The sequence below is a fragment of the Marmota flaviventris genome, chromosome 2 (genome assembly GCF_047511675.1).
Source record: "Marmota flaviventris isolate mMarFla1 chromosome 2, mMarFla1.hap1, whole genome shotgun sequence".
NCBI lineage: Eukaryota > Metazoa > Chordata > Mammalia > Rodentia > Sciuridae > Marmota > Marmota flaviventris.
Window position 1 is genome coordinate 12,635,832 of NC_092499.1, and position 16,243 is coordinate 12,652,074.

At 52.1% G+C, this 16,243-nt stretch overlaps 1 protein-coding gene across 4 annotated transcripts in view; it reads left to right on the plus strand.

Annotated features, from left to right (window-relative positions):
* The window catches only part of Itpk1 (inositol-tetrakisphosphate 1-kinase), a 131,045-nt gene that overhangs the window by 23,573 nt on the left and 91,229 nt on the right, over positions 1-16,243 (plus strand). For 3 of the 4 annotated variants that reach the window (XM_071607585.1, XM_071607589.1, XM_071607586.1), the window contains one exon: positions 3,298-3,322. In XM_071607585.1, coding sequence (XP_071463686.1) covers positions 3,298-3,322 — 25 coding nt within the window. Of the gene's footprint in view, positions 1-3,297; positions 3,323-9,673; positions 9,794-16,243 lie in introns of those variants that run through there. The other variant, XM_071607587.1, reaches the window with a different exon arrangement.

Below are 16,243 nucleotides of genomic sequence, written 5' to 3' on the forward strand. Positions count from 1 at the left end.
ATAGGAGCAAAAGCAGAGTCTGTTGCTGATATGGGCCTGGTGATGCGCTGGGCCTGAACTCCTGGTCTTCCAAAGTCCCATGGGATGGGTACTAGGACTCTCCCCATGTCACAGGGGAGAGCATGGGGGTAGGTGGCTTAGGGATGGCGGCACAGCTGGGCCCGAGAAAACTGAGGTACCAGGTGCATTGGGTTTTAATAAATATTTTAATTATTAAGCTTTAACTCTATTGTCACTTTTTTCTGTGGTGTTGAAGTAACATATAGAAAATACAGAAAACAGGGCAGTGGAAAGGAAAACCAGCAAACCTCTTTCTTGCTGCCACCAGCCACTGCAGCGTGTTCCCTTCTGGCGTTTTCCCAGGACCCAGGTGTTCCGGTGGGCGCAGAGTCTGCCGAGTGTCCACCCGCAGTGCGGAGGCCCCGCCGAGGGTGCCGCCCAGCCCCTCTGCGAGCAGTCTGTGGAGGCCTCCTGCCTTCCTCTGGAATCCGAGTCTCCGCCGCCTGGCTTCATCCTTCATTTGGTGGTCGGATCTGTGCCTTCACAGGCATCATCTTAATGTCAGACCCAGCCAGCAGCCAGGGTTTCACCTATTATTTTAAAAATCGTTAAGAACTCTTTTCCTAGAGTTTGAGAATATGCTGTAGGCACTCTGCCAGAATTCAGGGACGTGGTGAAACGGACGTCGTCTTCTCCACCCTGCCTTTGCCCTCTCGCTGGCCGAGCTGTGGTCATTTTCTTGGAGTTGTTTTAGTTTGTTCTGTTTACACACAAGCACACCCTCTCGTCCTGGCTGCTGTTCTTCACACCGATGGCTGTGTCCAGCACACAGGGTTTTGCATTTTTCACATGCAGCTTTGTGGATGTGATTCTCCTCCCGGGCGCAGGGAGGGCTTCCTTGTTCTTTCTACTGCTTCATGCTGTTCTTTCGGGCATGTGGTTTGTTAGTGGAACCTCTTGGGGACATGTAGTTCACTACCAACCTTTTGCAATCACAGACGGGTTGGCAGTGGGATCCCCGAGTCTGAAGTATTTTGCACACTGAGTGTGTCTAGGGTGACAAGGTGGGCGGTGGAGTTAGGGTTTTCAAGAGAGAGCAGCTGGTACTGTTCCTCTGTTCCCCACGTCCCTCCCTTCTCCCTCTTGCCCTTTGGCTTCACAGTTCTCTTTCTGAACTTTCTGGTTATGGCAGGATTTCAGGAGCCTGCTCCTGGGGATTTCGAGGTTGCTGGTACCTTTGCTTTTCAGAAGTTTCCGATGAGGGAACAAGCCCTGCCTGACGTGTTATTTCCCAAGAGGAGGTGGGGTAGTGCACTGGGCTCCACTACCAGAGGGGACGTGGTTTTCCACCAGTGTCCCCTGTTCATCCCCTTACAATGTGGCCCTGGAGGCCGGAGGTGCTAGCCCACTGGGTGCCACCGCCCACTGTGTTACACCTGGCTGTGAGTGCAGGTGGGGCAGACCTGGCTCTGGCCAGCTCCTGGCTTCCTGAGTCCCCTGAACTTCTGTTTACTCACCTGAGCAGCGAGAAGCCTGTGCCCTCCCTCCTCGGGCTGCAGGAGGAGTCAGCGGGCAGGAAGGGTTCAGGTGTGTGTGACCTGACGTGGACTGAAGGGAACCAAGCCCCACTTTTTGCCAAAGTTCCAGTTTATCCTGTTCTAGGAGCTCTGAGCTGGTGGGGCTGGTGGGACTCTGGGGAGCTCAACCCCCTGAAGAGTTCAGCCTACCTTTTCTCTTGATTATTTTTGTTGTTGTTTTCTTATTTTTGTGTTCCATCTGTTTTCAAAGCTAGGGATCTTTTTTTTTTTTTTAAATATTTATTTTTAGTTGTCGTTGGACGCAGTACCTTTATTTATTTATTTTTATGTGGTGCTGAGGATCGAACCCAGCCCTTGAGCGTGAGAGGCGAATACTCTACTGCTGAGCCACAAACCCAGCCCCAAAGCTAGGGTCCTTCTTAAAAAAATTTTTTTTTAAAGGACTAGATGTTGTAAAATGTGGACTGATTGGAATGACTGCAGTTGGCTTGGTAGAGATGAGAGCCATGTGCTAGGATAATCTGGATGCCAGCAGGATTTTCCCAAAGGGCATTTGTTGTACCCTCAGAGTGCTGGACTGGGCTGGGCCCAGGAGCTGAACTAAGTTTTCCTGTGTCTATACCTTCATTTACCAGCAACTGTTCATGAGCATGTACATGCCAGGCAAGCACCAGAGCTAGGTGTGGGGCACACAGTTTTTAAACTTGGAACGTTCTTTACTCTACAGAGCTTGGGGAGTCAACTCTAGTTCCTGTTGCCTGGTCCCAGGCTTCTTTGAATGGCTGTCAGAGGCCCTGCCTTCTTCCCAGCATGCACACAAGCATGCACTTCAGTCTTTCTCAGTCCCTACAGATCCTGGTAACCCTACCCAGGGCACTCCTAGGTGATGGTGATCCATGCTTTCGCACAAAGGGCTGGGAGAGTAGCAGCTTAAGGTCTGTGGGAGTGTTGCTGAGGGGGTTGGGGAGGGTGCTGTGGGATGACACTGTGCTGTTCCACACAGAGGGGCCCTGGCTATGCTTGTGGGAGGAAATGTGGGGGGTGAGGATGAGGGCTCTGTGCTCTGGGCAGACCCAGACCCAGGCTCTTAATAGGTGGGCAAAGTCAGGCATATGTGGGGACAGATAGTAGCCTGAGACTATGTGGGAGAGGGGGAAAAAGGGGGAGGACGTGAGATTTAGACTAGGAGGGGTGTGGGTGGACTGGGTCAAGGGACTGGCAGGGAGTCCATGGGGCCAGAGATGGCCGGTACTGGAGACACGTTTGGCCTGAGAAGGGTATGGGATCAGGGTCCTGTGGCTTCCCATGGGTGAGAGTGTTTTGGGTTGGGTGTAGCAGGCTATGTCAGGCTGTGGCACACCTGGGCGCCAGGCCAAGGAGTTCAGCCTGAGGCTGGATGGCATGGGGAGCCATGGGGGGAGGTTGAGCTGAGCAGAGGCACTGGTGTCCATGGTGAATTTGGCGGTGGGAGAGTCTTGGGACAATGCAGGCTGGAGCCACTGAAGAAGGCCTGGCCCCTGGATCAGAGGGAGGACAGCCATTATGAGTCCTTAATGGGACTTCAGCCAGTTTCACCCTCTCCTCCAGCCCTTGGTGGCTGGGAGAATCTCTGTCCTGGAGAGCATGGCTGTCGGGCGACATGGAGACTGGTGCCCACTCTCCCAGGGCGGCTCTCAGCGCTGGCCTGCCTTTAGCTGTAGTGGACGTTCTGCTTCCTGCCTGCTGTAGTAACGTGCGTTTTCTTTGTTTTTCTCCACAGGAAGCGGGGGATAGAGGTGGTGCAGGTGAGTACAGACTGCACTTTGACCGCCTTCCAGGTAGCGTGACCTAGTGCTCCCCTTTCCCAACTCCGTAGGAGTCTGAGTGCTTGGCCCTCTTGTCACACTCTGGTTGGTAACTTTCCCCTGAGGATTAAATGCCATTTCCTCACCAGGCTGGGCACAGGTGGTTGATGGCTGCTGCCATGCAGAGTCACTGTGTCTTTTTGGGGAAGGAGCTAGGGGTCAGTTTGGGAGTTCTGGGGGTCATGGTATTGCTCGCATTGAGGGTTCAGCAGTCGCCCAGGCAGGTGTCCGTTGTTCTGTACCCTGTTCTGCCTCATTCCGAGTGGACTTGGGCCAGGAGCTCATTGGCTGGAAAAGGAAGGAAGGAAGGATAGATGGAATGGATGGATGGATGGAGAAGAACGGATGGATGAATGGAGAGAGAAGGAAGGGTGGGTGGAGGAGGGAGGGAGAAGGAAGGAAGGAGGATGGATGGCTGGATGGAGAAACTGTCCCAGGACAGGAAGTAGATGCACAGGCTCTGACAGCATCTGTCTCAGGAGAGCCAGGAGGTCTGACCTATCAGAGAAGAGCCTGGAGTGAGGGGCTGTCTGGGTGCTCTCTGGCTGGTGGTATTTGCTGCTGTGGTTATGACTCATGAGGGTGGGAAGGGGGGCATTTTTGTCTATGTAAACACAGATACCTTCAGACCTGCAGTGAGTGGCAGGCAGGACATTGCAGCCACAGACACACCTGGCACCTTGTGGCACTGAGACCGATGGTCACTGGCCCCTGCAGAGAGGGCCAGCCAGTCCAGGAACCAGATCAGGGCTGATGAGGAGCTGGGCCCCCTGTAGGAAGCTTCCAGAAAGCTTGCTGGGGAGCTCTCAGAGGCTGCCATGGTTGGCGTCAGGAGCCCACTGGGAACGACTGCCCCATTCCTGGCAGATTCAGCACTTCAGGCCCAAAGGGGCAGCACAGAGGCCCTGGAGCATCCTCTGCTCAGGGTCAGACTGGGCAGTGGTGGCTCCTGCAACGATGTCCACAGCTCTGGCGAAGGGTGCTGCATGCCCCTCCTGACTTCCTGCTGGTGGTATGAGGGTTGATTTGTCATCAGAGGGCTGAGGTTTCTTTGGGGTAGAGACAGAGTTTCTGGAAGCCTCTGGTCAGCCGTCTCCTGTTCATGAAGGCTCATCTTGGCTTTGTAGAGTTGCATGACTGACAACTGAACTGAACTGTGGACTTTGATTTCCCTGTCCATTTCAGGAATGGCCAAGAGATGTGTCTCAGGGCCTTCTCTGCTGCCTGGGGGTTCTCAGTGTGCATGGGTGAGGACGGGGGTTGATGGATAATGCCTGCCACAGACACAGGTGTGTGCAAAGGAGGTGGGTGTGGACCATTTTCTTCTCCAGGATGCTGGAGAGGCTTTAGCCCTTTCTGAAGGCTAACTTGAAAACCCTTTGCAGATGTATACCCACCAAGGAACTCTTGGTGCTACTTGGTGCTCGATGTGCAAGGGACAGTTCTGGGCTTCCCTGTGGTTTGCTGCAGCACTGATAAGGGCCCAGGAGGGGGGTCGCTCCTGGGAGTGGTTCCTGGAGGAAGTGAGGGCCTGTGCTTACCAGCAGACTCCCTTCTTGACAGAGGAAGAGAGGCGTTCCTCCTCCAGACCCTTCTATTCACATGATCCCAAACTACAATGCCACATGCACAGGGTGTGAGAGACAACCAGGGGCCACAGGAGGTTTCCCGGGCCTCCTAGGAGGCTGCGCTGAACCTTTCCTGCTTAGTCATGGGTGGGACAGGAGACTGGAGTCACTGCTTCAGAATGTGCTAGGCGGGCAGAGGAGGGGCTCTGAAGTCTTTCAAGATGTGTCTGTTCTTCCTTTGATGATGACTCGGGGAAGGAAGTGGTGGCTGAGGACCAGAATGAGGCCAAACTGGACGCTTTCCACTCTGGCATCTAAAAATAAAAAGCCTCTACCTCACCTCCTCTTGGCACCCCTGGGTGTTTTAAATTTTAAGACATTGGGAAAGGCTTTGCAAAAATTGCAAGCCACGTCACCTGGCTGGTTTTTCAAAATTAGGCTTCTGTGTACCCAGTCCCTGGCTCTGGGCCCTGGTTAAGGTGGTAGTGAGGGTGAGGGTGACCTTGCACCAGCCACCTCCACATCGGCTGTGTCAGGTCCACTTTCCCAGTCTGGAGAGGCACCCAGTGATGGTGCGTCCTCTATAGAGATGAGGAAACTGAGGCTCAGGACAAAGTGACCTCTTGGGGTGTTCAGCTGGTTGGTGGCAGTGTTGGGCTCTGTGTGGGCCTGTTGTCTGTTGGGCAGGCGGTCTCCCGAGCATGGTAGTGGGCTGCTGCACTTACTAACTGCTTGCCTGCTTGTCGTTCCTGCCTTTGGCTACATGTAAAAGGATGCTGGGGCTGGGTCAGGACCCAAGGCTGAAATCCCTGGAAAGGTCCTGCAGTGTTTGTCCAGGTCATGGAATCATTCCTCTTCCTGCTGTTCATCAGTGTTCAGTACTTATGGGGACTCCAGTGTACCAGTCATGGAAGCCATTTACTCTGAAGGAACTTTGCGTGTAATCCTTACCAGGTGGTGCTTAAGGACTCTGTGTGTCAGTCTGCTCAGCTTTAAAGTGGGGATAATTCTACTGTCTGTGCCCAGGATTGGTGTGAGGACTCAGTTATTTTGAGTAACAGAGTTGGCACTGGACCTGGCTCTAAGGAACTGGTGATCTGCAGAGCCACGTGTTCTTGCTTCCTTAGGCAGGCCTGAACCCAGGGGTGGACTGCAGGACAGGAAGCCCGCCAGTCATCGTTATAACCCTGGGCCAGGGAGGTGGTCCCCGTTCCTTGTTTGCAACAGAATTGGAAGAGGAACTGCGCAAGTTGTCAGCCGATAGCAGATCAAGAGTGATCTTAGAGGTCTGGGGTGCACGTGGTAGTGTAGTGCTTGCCTAGCACACAGGGCCCCCGGGGCCAGCCAGTCCCCAGCATGGAAAACAAAGATGTGTGATGAGAGATTACTGTAATTCTTGGCATATGATTCTACAGGAATCCAAAGAATTTGCTATGACGGATCTCTTTCCATTTTTTTTTTTGAGTAAGTGGTTTTAACACATATCCATGAAAACTGAAAAATGAAGATAGAATTGATAAGCCTGTCTCGTTCCAGCAGTAGATGATACTCATCTGTGGATACAGGAAATGACTTTAAAGGTCCCATTCACCGCCTCAAAGTTGTGTTTCCAGTAAAGTTGTACTTTCTGTGATTCTCATTTGTATAATTTTAAATGTTTCTGTCATGTTTTTTCAGTTGTGTCCTAATATTAGTTGTAATGAGAAGAAACATTTTGACACTGAAGAGCTTTATGGTCACATGAGAAATGAAGAAAAGAAACATTATCTACACATGTGTATGATTTGGCTCAGTTGTGGAATAATCAGTACAAGGCTTCCCAGCGTGTGCTGTGATTGCATAAACATCCCAATGGAAAGCGGGCTGGGAATTAGAGTCCAGGAAGAAAAATGAACGTGGTGGGATTTCCAGGTGTCAAGGAGAGCTTGGTTATATAATTTTGAGATGGATGGTGGTGGATCTCAGATCACTATGGTATTTAGATTCCACTGGATCCATTTAAAAGAGAAATAGTAACAGTTTTAGTTTAAAATGTTAATATTTACAGTATGTTGGAAATTACATCCTCTGCAAGTATTTAAACTTATGATGAGAAATTTTAGATGTCAACTGTAAATCATACAAATGGAGACATTGTTTTAGATGCTCATTTCGGGGGTTTGGTTTGAAGGCCATTTGTTTCTCAGGACCAGGTAACTCCTCTGAGAGGGACAGCAGTGGGCCTGGCTCTCAGGCCATCTAGAGACCCCTCTGGGCCTTGCCCAGCCCCATGCCCCACTGAGACCCACAGGGGACCTCTGGTTTCCCAGGCCGTGGACTCATCTGGAGGCTGCTGGCCTCCCTCAGCCAGGCCCGCTGGGCTGAGAGATGAGGATGATGAAGGGCACATGGCCCCTCCCTGCTCCTCGGAGAAGAGCTGCAGTGAGCTGGATCCAGGAGGCTGGGGAAGCAGCCCTGCTCTGTGTCTGTCGTGAGGCAAGGGCTGTGGGACATAAGACATTGTGTCCTCATCCTGTGTCCTGAAGAGCCATCTGTCACGACAGCGAGGGCTGCAAGTTTGCCTCCGTTTCCTGCTTCTTAGTGCTGTCCTGAGGAAGCTGGACCCATAGGCCCTGATTGCACTGTTCCAAGTGCAGTCTCACCAGCTGTTGAGGTGAGAGCCCCTCATGGCCAGGAGCCAGCGGGCGGGGCAGGCTCTTCTCAAAGCAGTGGTGTAGCAGCCTCTCTGGGCCAGGCTATAGGTGCTGGCCCCGCCAGTCCCCTTGGCTCTCTGAGAAGCCTGCGGTAGGCTGTCAGTGGCTAGGTGTGGGTGAGCACATGGGCTTAGGCACAGAAGAGGGCCTGCACCCAGCCTGGTCATTCAGGAAGGCTCCCTGCAGGAAGAACCTGGGAGTGGTGATGAGCCTTGTTCCCCCTGACAGAGCTGCCTGGGAGGACAGTCGAAGCCTGCAGGCCCAACCAGGTCTTGACTCACTCCCTGGACTTTTGACCTTTAAAACAACTGGATGCTACAGTGATCGAGAGCCAGGCAGGGTATGGCTGTCACTGCCATTTCACCCAGTGAATCTTTGTTGGAGAAAACATCCCTGGGCAGGTAGGGGTCATCTGGTCTGGTGGCAGGATATGGTGGCCTGGGGGCCTGCCTCAGCTTTGCAGGACTGGGGGCATTTTCCGCTCTGGCCTGATCTGTGGGGAAGCTCAGAAGAGATGGTTTCTGGTCCTTGGGCTCTACTGCCCCTTTCTAGAGCAACTCACATGGGTGGGGAAGACCCCAGAAGGACAGCACTCCTGTCAACCTCCCTGCCTCTGGCCAGCGCCCTTGGGAGAAGGTGCTATGTCCTGGCCCTACCCCAGTGTGTTTCCTGGGCTGTGTCCCCGGTTATTGTAAAGGACCAGGGGAGAAGGAGATCTGTTAGCATGAGAGGGCTTGGGATTTTATTTGAAAATGCAAGTGAGTGAACTGCAAATGTGAGAAGTACAGTAGCCGATTATAGATTTACTGTCTTCCTTCCAGATTCCCTGAGAATTCAGACATTACGAAACCCTGTCTTGGAACAGCCGCTGTTTCTCAAGCAGGCAGGGAAGTAAATAAGTTTCCCCATTTGCAGAAGGGAGAGGCTGCGGCAGGCCTTTCTGTCATGGTCTCTCCAGAGCTGTCACTTGCTTGAAATGCTACTGTTCTTGGTGTATGTATCTCCTCCTTGCATGGTGGACAGACAAGCCAGGGAGAAAAGGCAAGACTGAGAAAGGCCAGGCAGACGGTTCTCCCCCGAGAAAGGCCATGTGCCCAGGGCTGACGCAGAAGTGGGTACTGGGCCTCTGGAGTTGGGGAGCCACGGCGAAGACCTCCAAAGCTCCTGAAGAGCTCAGTGGGCAGGACAGGCTCATCTGTGCTGTGGGTGGGGCCTGTGAGGGTGGGAATGGGCATGGCACTGGGCAGTGGGCTGTGGTAGGGAGGCCTTCTGGGGAAGGCTGTACCTTTCATATCTTTTGGTGATGACAGAGGTGTCCATGGATGGGTGGGTATCAGAATGGGTTGAGCTGGAGCACAGCCCTGCATACTCCGAAGCTGGGATGGGGGTCTGATGGTGGCCAGTGCTTTGGCTGGTCTAGACCCTTGGGCCTGAGAGGGTTGGCAAGAGACCTAGCTGGAGGTGGTGGGAATGTTGGTCCCCAGAGGGCTGAGGGACTGTTGGATGCTGAGTCAGGGCATTGAATGGCATCTGCAGGGAAGGATGAGTGCTGGAATTGGAGGTGATGGGGGCAATCCATCTGGAGACAAGGCTGGACTGGAAGTGTCCCAGCATAGAGTAGGACCTTGACCTAGGGAGGGTGTTGAAGCCTGGCTGGAAATTCTTGTGGTAATGAGGTCTGGGAGGACAAGTGGCAGGGCTTGGTACCTGAGTGGATGTGGGTGTGAGAAGGAGAGAGGGGACCTCCCCCAGACACCGCCTTCATTGCTGCCTAGGGTACCAGATTATGGGGTGCAGGAGAAGGAGCAGCCAGAGGAGGGCAAGGTGGTGGTGACATCTGCCTGTTCAGACAGGTGTGCTGGATGCAAGCAGCAGAGACGCGGGTTCAACAGCTGGCCTCCCCAAAGCAGATCCCGTGGGTCCCGAGGTTGCAGGGCCTGCTTCTCTCTGGGGATTGTAATGCTGAGTTCTCCAGTTCAGTGTTAGAACGTGTCCTTGTCACTTAGGGAGTGTTTCCACCTGGCTCCAAACTTGTTTCAGAAGCTATGCAGATGCATCATCTGATGATTCATGCCAGCTGTGTGCCTGCACCACACACTCTACAGAGTCTCCAGCGGCTGCCCTTGCTGGATTGTCTCCTGGGGGCACAGGTAGGCTGGGACTTGCCCTCCCTCTTCCTGGTGCTCTGCAGCCAAGGGCAAGAGGCTTTGGGAAAACTGAGTACTTTGCCCTAATTGGAGGCCTGATGTCCTTACATCTAGAAGCAGACATGCAGCCACTTCCCCAGGTAGCATTAGCTATATGAGGGCCACCTGAGCTGGAGTGACCCCCAGCAGACCTCAGCATCGCAGGAAAGACTGCCAAGGGGTTGGAAGGTTTCCATGTGGTGATTGAGGCTAGCAATGGACGTAGGTTGTCCTGGAATGACCCTGGGAGTCCTGGGCTTGGGCTTGAGTTTCTGTTGGTCTGTTTTCTGGCTGCGTGACCTCATTTTCCTCATCTTTAAAGTGGGGATGCCACTCAGCACATGGGACTCGAGAGACCTGACAGGTCCTGAGGGAGTATTAGGTGACTTCCCTCATTCCTTGTCATGCACAGCAGCAGAGGCGGAGGCAATGCACAGTAAGCTGTGCTGCGGAGCAGGAGGGTTACTGCTGGAGGACTCCACACCACAGACGTACTATTACTGAGTTTCTAATTATTACAGATTTTAGTTCACTACTTTTTTTTTTAAGGCTTTTTCTTTTTTTTTAAGAAAATTTGAAGTACAGATTTTTTTTCTAAATATAGAAAATTATTTTCACAGTCATTTACTTAAGATACATAGTTAACAAATAGATTTATCTGTGAGTATGATCTCCATAGTATTTTTTTATAATACTGATACACGGGGTGGGGGAGTTATATAAATTAGTGTCAGTTTTTGTAGCTATTTAAAACACCCACATTTTGGGAGACGGCGTGGGCAGTGCTGGAGAGAGGCTGCCGAGAGGGTGGGTGTCGGGATGGCTTCCCTCCTGTCGGCTTTTTTACTCCTGAGCCTTTTAGGCTTCCGTTAGGGACGTGGTGGGGGAGTCCCGGGTGCCCCACAGTGCTGCTCAGTCCTGGCGCGGCCCTTCCTGGCCTCTGACATGCTGAGCCAACAAGGAGCAGATCCTTATGAAAGGCAAGTTCCTGCTTTCCATGTCTGGGTGACAGAGTGGCCAGGAAATCAGAACCCAGGCCCCCCACACTGCTGTGCTGAGTTGGGACTCCATCTCCCCCAGCCCCCTGGTCAGCCTTCAAAAAAGTTCACAGTTGCCTTGGAGTGTGCCAGGCAAGCACTTGATGTAAAACCAAAAGAAGAAGAAAAAAAAAAGGTGGATGAAGGAACATGGGGAAATGGGAAGGACATAAAGGGCCATCGTGGAAGAGCCAGAGGAAGGTTTCTGCTTTGAAAGTAGCCACCTGTCCTGGACACTCAGGGTGAAGTTGTCCAGAGGGTAGCCACCTAAGGTGGCTGTGCAGCCTCCAGCATCGTGGTCCTGTGAACTGGTGAGCTGGACACGCCAGGGTGGGGAGTTGGGTGCGGGCTCCTGGCTCCTCACCAGGTGGGTCTGTCTGGGATGAGGGGCACCTCTTGTGGACAGCACAGCAGCAGAATGGAAGTCTGAGAAGCATGTTGATGAGAAGGTCCTGGGCCATGCTTCAAGCCCAGCTGGGCTCGCAACCATGAAGTCACAGGCAGAAATGCAGACGTGTGTTTCCTCAGCTGGTTGGGCAAGGGGCTGGCTGCTCCCTCGCCAGCTCAGGTGCAGTCTGGCCTGTGATACCTCTTTGCTTCCTGGCAGACCCCACCCTCTCCTCCCCGGAGCTGCCGGTCAGCATGGGCTGCTGAGGCCAGAGCTTCCTAGTCTGCAGGGAGAGCAGGTTTTGTTCCATGTGTGCTCTGTGTTTGCTGGATGTGGATGGAGGACTGAGTGGTTGCTGCACCACATGTGGCAGGCCCTGCAGGTCTGCATTTGTTCAGAGTGACTCTGGGTTATTCTTGTGCTTGGGAAGTAACGTGTACTCCTTCTTGAAATCTTGGGAGGTAAGAGAGGCCCAAAGGTGAAAATCCAGAGATACACAGTAAAGTCATTTGTTCAGTATTTTCCTCTGGCCTTTTCTTCCGTCTTGACATAAGCCATACTCTTACGTGTGGTGTACGCCACGTTGGGCTTCTCTGTCCCTAGTTTTGTGACCTGCATCTGAGGGTAGATGAACCTTTGCTTATGCTGTTGAATGAAGCATCTTGTAAGTAACTGCTACAGCGCCTGCCTCCATTCTCACTGGCCCTGTGTCCCAGCACCTAGAACCATTTGTCCGCCCCAGAGCCTCATTCTAAGTTATTTCTGACTTGCTGTCACTGACAGTGCTGCCACGGGTATCTTTAGTCTTCAGTCATTGTGTACCTATACTATATCTCAGATATTCACTTTGGATAGATTTTTAGGAGCGACTTTGCTGAGTTTAAGGCACCAAGCCTTTGCAATATGATGTTAATATGCAATATGATGGGGGCTTGCAGTTGTGCCTCTATGACTCCCACTCATGGTGCCTACAAGGCTGGGGCTCAGGCCCAGTGTTACTGTGGTGTCCCCACATCTGGCTCTGTGCTCAAAGCAGGAGGTTGGGGAACCCAGGGCTGTGCAAGACAGCGTAAACCTTGCATATCAGGCTCTCACTTCTCTCAAGGTGGTGTGGCCCCACTCTGGCACACTGCCCCGGTCACAGTGGGTGACCTCCACTGAGCACACCCTGGGTGCCAGCCTAGGCCATAAGTATTTATGCCCATGTATTCATGTATTCCTTACAATGGTCTAGTTAGGTGTATACTAGTGTCATCCCCATGTTAGGTAGCAGAACACTGAAACCAAGGGCGAGTAGCTTACCCAAGGTCGCATGGGCAGGAGGAGGAGGAGGAACAGGGTGGGAGCCAGGCTGCTGGGCTCTTGAGGGCTTATTTAGGATTATTTAAAAAGGTTTCTATTAGGAAAAACCATATGACATACCAGAGTCAGGAGAGCTTAGTCTGATGGTCCATGTGCCCTTCCAAAGCTCTGTGTGTCCACACACGGCCAGGATGGCTCCAGGGAGATCCTGGCTCTCACTGGGTTCCAGTGAAGTCTGTCTCAGCATTCTGTCAATTTGCCTGTGACGTTTCTGAATGTGGCTCTGAAAGATAAGGACTAACCCTTGATTTTAAACCTCGGCTGGGCCACTCAGGATGGGTGGGGCTGCCAGGTGAGGGGGCTGCCTCTGGTTTGATTCCTGCCTCTGGATGTATGGAGGGTGATGCTCAGCAGGTTCGTGCCGGGCTTTGGGCCTCTGGCATGGCTATTAGATGCATGGGTGAACTGGTCAACACCTCTTTAGGAGTGGTCATTGTGACGGTGGACATGACCACAGCAAATATGAAGACAGCCTTACTGTGTTTAGGGCCCTTTCCAAGAACTTGCGAATATCAACGAATTCAATCCTCACAACATTCCAGAGAACTACTCTTATTCTCTTTATAGATAATGTGTTTATTATCATGCCTACTTTAGATACGAGGAAACCGAGTCAGGAGTCCTCATCCTGGCCCCATGGCAAGCAGGTGATAAAGCTGGCACGCCAGCCCATCATGCTGTCTCGTGGTCCATTCCTTTAAGAATTAATATATATATTTTTTGTTAATTCTGATTTTTGTGGTTTGCTTTCCCTTCTTTATAGTGCTGGGTTCAAACCCAGGGCCTCCTGTATGCTGGGTGAATGCTCCTGCACTGAGCTACACCACCAGCCCTTTAAAATTAATATTATTTTTAGTTGACACATCATTATGGACGCATATGGAATACAGTGTGAGGTTTTAATGTGTGTGTACAATGCGTGCTGATTAAATGAAGCTAATTAACCGTGTTACCTCCTTTACCTCTGATTTTACCTGGTGGGATCTTTGACATTTACCTGGTTACTTTGAAATGTGTGTCAGAGCGCAGAACTCACTCCTGCTGTCGCCCTGTGGCCTGGCAGCCCTGCCTGGTAGCTACATTCTGCCCTCACTGTCGGGGTTCAGCTCTTTTGGTGTCCACCTGTGTAGGAGATCGGTGGTGTATGTCCCTCTGTGTCCGGCTAGTGTCCTCATTATTATGGCTTCCAGGTCCCTCTTAACTGCCACTCTTAGCTGGGGCGTTCATGTCCCGACGCCAGTGCATCCCTGTGGTTCCTTTGCCCAGGTGTCTTGGTCTCTCTCCACTTCCTGGCTGCCAAGTGCTCTTCTCACACAGCCCCGTCTTGCCACTGAGTGGCTGCAGGCCAGTCTGCAGGGACGTGACCTGTTCCTTGGAGGGCCCCATGAGATCCTTAGCAGTTGATTCCTGTTCCAGGGACCTCAGTCAGCTCCCACCCACTGAGGCACTCTCCAGGAACCCAGTGCAGAGCCCAGGTATCCACAGGGCCTGTTCCTCCTGGTGTTCCGACTGCTGGACACTCACTGATCTGTCCAACCAGGTTCACGGTCACTAGCTCTGAAGCCTTCTGGGACCCCCCTCCCCTAGGCCTGGTAAGCCCTCTGTTGTGTGGGCCCCCAAGTCTACTGTGCATCCCGCCTCCAGGCAGGCAGGTTTCATTTTATGGTGTCATTGCACACTGTGGGGGCTTTCCCTGTCCTTCTCTGTGAGCTCCTTGGGTCACAGGCCACATCTCATTCCTCTGAGGACTGTGGAAGCCTCTTTTACGTTCTGACACATAGAAACATCTTACCAAGAAACTTTCGGGAATTAGAAAATAATTGAATGTTATAGAAATGGGGGAATTGGAGAAGTTCCCCAGCATCCCACTCCCCAGCACCCCTGCTGTGAGCTTTCTCTGTGCCTGCACTAACCCATTCTTTTTCCTTCTCTCTGTTTCTGTACTTAAACAACTTTTAGTGCTTTTGAAATTGAAATATGAACATTTAACATGACTGCTACAACTAAGGGAGCCTTTGAGATGGGACGTGGGGTAGCTGTGGATTTGTGTATGCTGAAGATTCATCATCTGCGCTCGGTAGTGGTGCCTACGGGCTGGGACAGAGATAGATCTTGGATTTCTTTTTCAGCAGTAGGTTGATGTGTCACCTAGCACCTTTCAGTGGCTTGTTCCATGGTATCCATGGGACATTGTTTCCAGGAACCCCTCTGGGTACCAAATCCCTCAGATGCTCAGGTCCTCATGGAGCATCCTCAGTGTCTGCCTGTGATGTGCACTGTCCTCCCGTGTACGTCTCCAGAATATTTAGAGTACCTCCAACAGCGTCCACATGGCAGAGGAAATAAGGACGAGGGAGAAGGTTGGCACGTGATCAGTACAGGTGCAGGTTTTTCTGCCAGACATTTTTCATCTGAGGTTGGTTGAATCAGGGATGTGGGACTGAGGTAGCAGAGGCCTCAGGGAACTCATGAACTGGAGACCACTTTCTTTGTTCATATGAGGTGCTAGCTTGTTGGGTAACTTGCTATTTGACTATCCTGGAATGGGAAGAATGAGTTGCTTCCATTATTTTTATGGCTTAAGGATGTTCTTAGCTTTTTGGTGTTGTATATACTTTACTTTCTACCTCTTTCCTTAAAGGAAATTGAGTGAAATAGAAGTAGGTCCAAGCCAAGGAACAAAAGATGTTCCCTGTTAGCCCTGCTGCTGTGAGGGTGCCTCAGGGTAGATCTGAGCTTCCTGGCAGCCAGTGTGTGTGGGGAAATGAGATTAGTTACCCTGGTGAAGAAGCGTGTTAAGTCCTCAGGAGGGAGACTAAAAACCATGGAGAGGATTGAACTTTTCTTCCTGAAATATTGAAGAACCTTGTCAGTGTCACAGGTAGGAAATCTTTGTTTTTACCTGGATGAAAAAGGACAGTGGTAATGGAAGCAGAATAGTGGCCTGGCCACATCTTCCAGGAGTCTCTGTTGCAGGGGCATTGTACTTTGGGCGGGGCTTTCCTCTCCTCAGCCCCCGTGTCCACTCTGCCTGGCCAGCTTCTATTCTGCAGCATCCTGTGTACCTGCAGCTCACTGTGGTACCATCCCTCACTTGCAGGACGGCAGGATTTGCATTCATCTCCCAGGATCCAGCTGGAAATAACAGTAGCCAAAATTAACCATGCTGCGCCTCTCCCCTGCCAGAGGTGCTGGAGGCAGGCAGTGTAGGGCTAGGTGGGCCTCTTCTGCTGTGCTATGTCCCCACCCTGCATTCAGGCTTTTTGAAGGGAGGTCACCTTGCTGTCCCTGGTGCTGGAGCTTGGGCCATCGTGCACGATCACATTCCAGGCAGGGGGAAGGCAATGAGGGAGTCGGGCACCCCAGCCCCTGGCGTCCAAGTCTTTTCTCACTTGTGGCATGTTAGCTTTCTGATGCTGTGACAAAATATCGGAGAAAATCAACTTAAAGGAGGAAAGGTTTGTTTTGGCTTATGGTTTTGGAGATCTGAGTTCAGGGTCGTTGGCCCAGTTGCTTTTAGGCTGCCAGGAGGAAAAACATAGTGGAGGAGGCAGGCTGTCAGCTCAGGGTGGCTAGGAAGCAGAGAGTGTGTGGGCGAGGGCACTCTCGGTACAGAGCCCCTCTTCC